This window comes from Physeter macrocephalus, chromosome 19 (genome assembly GCF_002837175.3).
Source record: "Physeter macrocephalus isolate SW-GA chromosome 19, ASM283717v5, whole genome shotgun sequence".
Lineage (NCBI taxonomy): Eukaryota > Metazoa > Chordata > Mammalia > Artiodactyla > Physeteridae > Physeter > Physeter macrocephalus.
In genome coordinates, this window is record NC_041232.1 from 25,146,488 (window position 1) to 25,152,462 (window position 5,975).

General features: G+C 50.4%; 1 protein-coding gene and 1 long non-coding RNA gene across 2 annotated transcripts in view; one reads left to right on the forward strand and one right to left on the reverse strand.

Moving 5' to 3' along the window:
* The window catches only part of ULK1 (unc-51 like autophagy activating kinase 1), a 22,018-nt gene extending 21,601 nt beyond the window's left edge, over positions 1 to 417 (reverse strand). Inside the window, exon 1 of the mRNA XM_024121021.3 lies at positions 90 to 417. Within this exon, the coding sequence (XP_023976789.1) occupies positions 90 to 200 (111 nt within the window). The 5' untranslated portion in view covers positions 201 to 417. The remainder of the gene's footprint in view (positions 1 to 89) is intronic.
* Positions 1 to 5,911, forward strand: part of LOC129391562 (uncharacterized) — a 6,306-nt gene extending 395 nt beyond the window's left edge. Inside the window, exons 2-3 of the long non-coding RNA XR_008615882.1 lie at positions 4,717 to 4,810; positions 5,774 to 5,911. This is a non-coding gene — a long non-coding RNA (uncharacterized lncRNA). The remainder of the gene's footprint in view (positions 1 to 4,716; positions 4,811 to 5,773) is intronic.
* Positions 5,912 to 5,975: the final 64 nt, after the last annotated feature.

The window sequence follows — 5,975 nt, forward strand, 5'->3', positions numbered from 1 at the left end:
GGGTCGCTGGAGCGGGGGATGGGGAAAGGGACCCCGGGGCGGGGGGGCCGCCCTCGCCGGCGCTCTGCCCTGGCCGGCCGGCCCCTCACCTCGCGGTGGCGCCCCTTGAAGACCACGGCGAAGGCGCCATGCCCAATCAGGTCCTTGCGCGAGAACTCGAACTTGCCCACGGTCTCCAGGCCGCCGCGGCCGGACTCCATGGCGCGGGCCGGGCCAGGCAGGCCGGGGCTCAGGCGACGGCACGGGCCGGGGGCGGTGGGCAGGGGGCGCGCCCCATCGGGCAGCCCGGGCTGCGGACGCGATCCGACTCCAACCCAGTCTTGACCTGGGTTCTGACCGTAGCTCAGGATCCGGCTCGGGCTCCGGCCGGGAGACAAAAGAGCCGCGGCCGCCGGGCCCGGGAGCCTGAGACGCCGGCGCAAGCGCACAGAGTACCGGGCGGGGCGGAGCCTGGGGGCTAGCCTGGCTGGGGCGGGGCGGGGCCTGCCGGGCGGCAGCGCTCAGTGGGTGGTGGCGCTGGCGGCGGGGCGGGGCCTGTTGGGGCGGGACCAGCTGGTTGGGGCGGGGTCAGTAGCAGGCCCGCCTCCTTGGGAATGACAGGGGAGCTGCAAGCCTGGGCATGAGCCAAGGGTCGCCCTCCAACCAGTTCTCCTGCTGCAGCCTTACACTACATCCCTTGTCTGCGCATCTGGGGGGCGCACATTTGCCATAGCCGCCATTAATACCTGGGACGTGACCTGGGTACCCCAGGGCTGGAGATTGGATAGAATAAATTCTTAGAAAGGGAACGACTGCGTTGCAGGTTATGCATTTAAAATTGCGCTCGAAGGTTACAAACTGTCCCCCGAACTGCACCAAACCTAAGAAATAGCCCACAAGTCCTAAGGTTAGGTAAATCCTGGTGCATCCCTTCTATGGAATAATACACAGCAGATTCTTAGAGGCAGAGGTGCTCAGATAAAAAGTGCTCCAAGGGACTTCCCTGGTGGCGCGGTGGTTGAGAATCTGCCTGCCAATGCAGGGGACACGGGTTCAAACCCTGGTCCGGGAAAGTCCCGCATGCCGCGGAGCAACTAAGCCCGTGCGCCACAACTACTGAGCCTGCGCTCTAGAGCCCGCAAGCCACAACTACTGAAGCCCACGCGCCTAGAGCCCATGCTCCGCAGCAAGAGAAGCCACCGCAATGAGAAGCCCGCGCACCGCAACGAAGAGTAGCCCCGGCTCGCCGCGACTAGAGGAAGCCCAAGCGCAGCAACGAAGATCCAGTGCAGCCAAAAATAAGTAAATAAATAAATTAATTAATTAATTAAAAAATAAAGTCAGTCACTGGAGAGAGATGTGTGTATACCATAGCTACATGTGTATATAGTTTTATGTATGTATATACATATATAGGGTACTTAGTACTATACTATGTATGCATATATAGTACATTGGGTAATTATAACAGCTAACCCATTGCTTACCATGTGCCAGGCAGTAGTCTTTCCATATATTAACTCATTTATTCCTCACAGTGATCCCATGAAGTACTTGCTATTATATCCCTATTTTACATATGAGAAAATTGAGGCCCAGAGAAGTTAGGTAAAAAAGTCACACAGCCAGCAAGAGAAAGAGCCCAGATTCTCACATGAGAAACTGTTAACAGTGGTTGCTTTGGGAAGAGCTGGTCCTTTTCACTTACACCTTGAGTGTGAATTGCTCCTATAACCCTCCATTATTGCTTTTGCAAATGCAGAATTCTAAACAATCCTCCCTGCCACCCCCAGTCTTCAGTAATAGCCCTGGATGGTTGCACCAGCCTGTGGGAACACACTTCTGAGGGGTAGGCTCCCAGGCACTCCATACCCCAGACTGGGGCCAGAGACCATCAGAGCTGGAAGGGACAACGGGTCTCCTGGCCCACCATATTTGTTTTCCAAGGACGAGGTCTTGCAGTGCCACGTGGTCAGCCGTAGCCTGCCCTCACCTCCTCATCCATCACCTCACTTCATCCAATGACTGTTTTTTCAACACCCAGAGCTGCCACAGAAGAAAAACAGAATCCGCTCCTTCAAGACCTTCCTGTCCAGTGGATGGGGTCAGGGGACAAGACGGGCAATGATTGCACAGACAGTTGTAAAGTTTCAACCCAGGAAAGTGCAGAGAACGGGCAGGGCAGACGGTGGGAGCCAAGATTGCTAGAGGGAACCTAGTTCCCCTGGAGACATGCCTCCAGGAGCCCAGCGCACCCTGGGAAGGAGATATTCGCCCTAAACTTGGGAAGTGACAGGGCAGAAGTTAGGAAGGGGGCAGATGAGATGGGATGTGAGTTTGGAAAAGGTTTCTGGGCCCTCGACAGTGGAAGAGAAGGGAGGCGAGGTATGCTCGATTCCCCTGGCCTTGGGCCCAGCTCAGTTGCTCAGGCTGCTACCCTCCTCTGTGTGACACGCCCACCATGGTCTGTGCCAAGTCTATCCTCGTGATTCAGATTCCATATCTGCGAATTTGCCTATTCGCTAAGTGTTTCATGTAACCCCCAAATCAGTACTCACATGCTTCTGTGGGCAAAATGTTTGTTGTCCCAGGCCCTCTTTCCCAGCTGAGGGTGAGGGAGGCCACTGCCTTGTGTCAGCAGCTCTCGTACTGCAAACAAGGGTCCTGTGGGCTATTTAGGGCCACATCTGTCACGGTCCGAGCGCGGGCTGGAAAAGAATTTCCACACACAAGGCAGAAAGTAAAGAAGATAGAATTTATTGGAAGGAAGGGTCGCTGCCAGAACAGCGGGCCGACTTCCTAGCAGTCTGGGAGAGTCGAGCCTGAACATGTGCTATTGATCAGTTTTTATAGCCAGGAAACAAAGGAATGGTCCGAGGGGAAAATTTCGTTTACTGATGGGTCGAGGCACATATACCTTCCTGTAAGAGTCCGGTAGGGTCTGTGACGCTGACACCTTTTCAAGCAGGGTCGTCCTTTGTCCTTGAAGCACCATTGTCCTTGGAGCACCACAACATTCTTCGGATCTTTGTGCTTTTTGTTGGTGATTTCGCTGTTCAAAAGTAAACAATGTTAATGAATCAACAGCATATATTAGATAAGATGTCTTTTAAACGGAAACACACATAAACACGCAGGGATGTATTGAATGGTTGACAAAAACGTTGTGACCAGAGGGTGGCAGGAACCTAAATGTATTTTTCCCAGAGCAGGTTCAGAATCCGCTAATCCTGTGCTGGTGGCAACATTATAGAGCGTGAGTACTGTCGACTGAAAAAGATGCACAACCTAAAAGTTCAGAGTTATGCTTTATTCTATGGACAAAACTAAGGACTTAAGCCTGGGACACAGCATCTCAGAAACTCTGAGAGACTGTCCCAAATGGGCAAGGGGTGGGGAGCCAGGATCTATAGGAGTTTTTGAAACAAAGACCAGGTAGTCGGAACGTTGAAAGATTACTGTTAAATAAGGAAAGCCAGACATCACAAGTTAAGGAATTTAGCGCTTTGCCATGTCTGGGAAGATGCAAAGTCTGGGCTCATTGAAATCATTCCTCTGGTGTGCACCTCACCCATCCGGGGCCAGCGTCCTCTGCTTCTCATCCTGGGTCTTCTCAGACTGCACCGTTGGGGCAGCTGTAATGTGATGGCTTGATGGCTGCAACATCCTTTGTTTACTGATATGGCAGGAAACATTCTTCATTCACAGTACCATGAACAGTGAGAATCAACTGCCCTTGCTGTGTGCAGGCAGCTCTCTTTACAGGAAGTAACTCTTACGCCCACATCAACCCTGGGAGGTAGATTCCTATGGTTACTCCCATTTAACGGGGGAAGAAACTGATGGCCAGAGAAGAGACTTGCCCAAGGTCATGCAACTAAGAAGTGATACCTCTCCACTGCAAGCACTTTCTCCTCATCCTCCCAGGTCTCCAAGCCTCCCGAAGCAAGGACAAAATCCTGTTCATCTCTGACCTCTGGTGCTCAGCCCAATGCCCAGCAATCAGTAAAGAAACCTGTGGAAAGGATGTTGAGTGAAGAAAACCACCCCTGACTTGCTTACTCAACAAGCCAAAACACACCATCTTCCATGGAGGTGCCACCTGCCCACCCAGACAGGCCTCCAGTGCTGCTGCCACTTTCTGCGAAAGGAATGGTGAACGGGTGTCGTTTCAAAGGGACTGGTGGCAGCTACCCAGAGTCTTAAGCTTAAGAGTTCTTAAGAGTTCTGAGAGTTCTGTGATAGATTAGTAATGTCTGTCACAGGTGCTGGGAGTGGGGGGTGGTTTGTGTGCCTTAAAACAGACAGAGGGCTGCATTCCTGTGTCACTGTGACTTCACCAGTGTAATTTTCAAGAAGTTAAAAACTATCTCTCAGGGACTTCCCTGGCAGTCCAGTGGTTAAGACTCTGTGCTTCCAATCTAGGGGGTGTGGGTTCAATCTCCGGTCAGGGAACAAAGATCCCACATGCCACATGGTGTGGCCGAAAAATTAAAAAAACAAAAAAACAAACTCTCCTATGAATATGGAGCAAAAAGTGGGCTAGAGGTTTAGCTAACTCAGTAACGAGGGAACCAGCCAGACAGTAAAGGTGGTTCCTGGGTAGAATTTGAGGGGTTGTTTATTTATAGGGATTTGAAAAGAAGAATGTTAGAGTAAGATTGGTCAGTCAGATTCAAAACTGGTTATTGTTTCCCAGGGCAAAACATTAACCTTTGATTATCTTTTCTATCTCAGAGAAATCATCTGTCTTCTGTTTGACAAAAAACTACAAGTTAACATGGAGATAATGTCACAGACTCAGAGCTTTGAATCAATTGTCAACAGAAAGGTAAACACAGGTGCAGAACCCCTGCATCAAGAATCAGCAAACCTATGGTCTAAGGGGGCAAATCCAGCCCTCCTCTTGGCTTTTTCCTTTTTAGTTGTTTTTCGTTTGTTTGTTTTTTTGGCCGTGCCCTGCGTCACGTGGGATCTTAGTTTCCCAAGCAGCAATTGAACCTGTGCCCCCTGCAGTGGAAGTGCAGAGTCTTAACCACTAAACCACTAGGGAAGTCCCAGTTTTTTCTTTCTTTTTATTTTTTTAATATTTGTAAAATACACATAACTTAAAAATTGCCATCTTAACCATTTTTAAGTGTACACCTCAGGGTGTACAATACATTCATATTGTTGTGCAACTGTCACCACCATCATCTCCAGAAATTTTTCATTTTCCCAAACTGAAACTCTGCCCCCATTAAACACTAATGCCATCCCCCTGCAAAAACACTAACACCCTACCCCCTCTTCCCTCCACCCCGGCACCCACCCTCCACTTTCTGTCTCTATGGATCTGACAGCTCTAGGTACCTCATAAAAGTGGAATCCTACAGTATTTGTCTTTTAATGTCTGCCTTATTTCCCTTAGCATAATGTCCAAAAGCTTCATCCGTGTTGTAGCATGTGTCAGAATCTCCTTCCTTTTTAAGCCTGAATAATATTCCATTGTGCGTATATGCCACATTTCGTTTAGCCATTCATCCATTGAAGGACACTAGGGTTGCTTCCACATTTTAGCTATTGTGGATTATGCGGCTATGAACGTGAGTGTACAAGTATATCTTCCAGATCCTGTTTTCAATTCTTTTGGATATATATACTGAAGTGGAATTGCTAGTAATTCTATTTTTAATATTTTGAGGAACCACCATACTGTTTCCCACAGAAGCTGCACCATTTTACATTCCCATCAGCAATCACAACTTCTCCACATCTTCACCAACACTTGCTATTTTCTGCTTTTTAAAAATAGCTATCCTAGGGCTTCCCTGGTGGCGCAGTGGTTGAGAGTCCGCCCGCCGATGCAGGGGACGCGGGTTCGTGCCCCGGTCCGGGAAGATCCCACGTGCCGCGGAGCGGCTGGGCCCGTGAGCCACGGCCGCTGATCCTGCGCGTCCGGAGCCTGCGCTCCGCAACGGGAGAGGCCACAACAGTGAGAGGCCCGCGTACCGCAA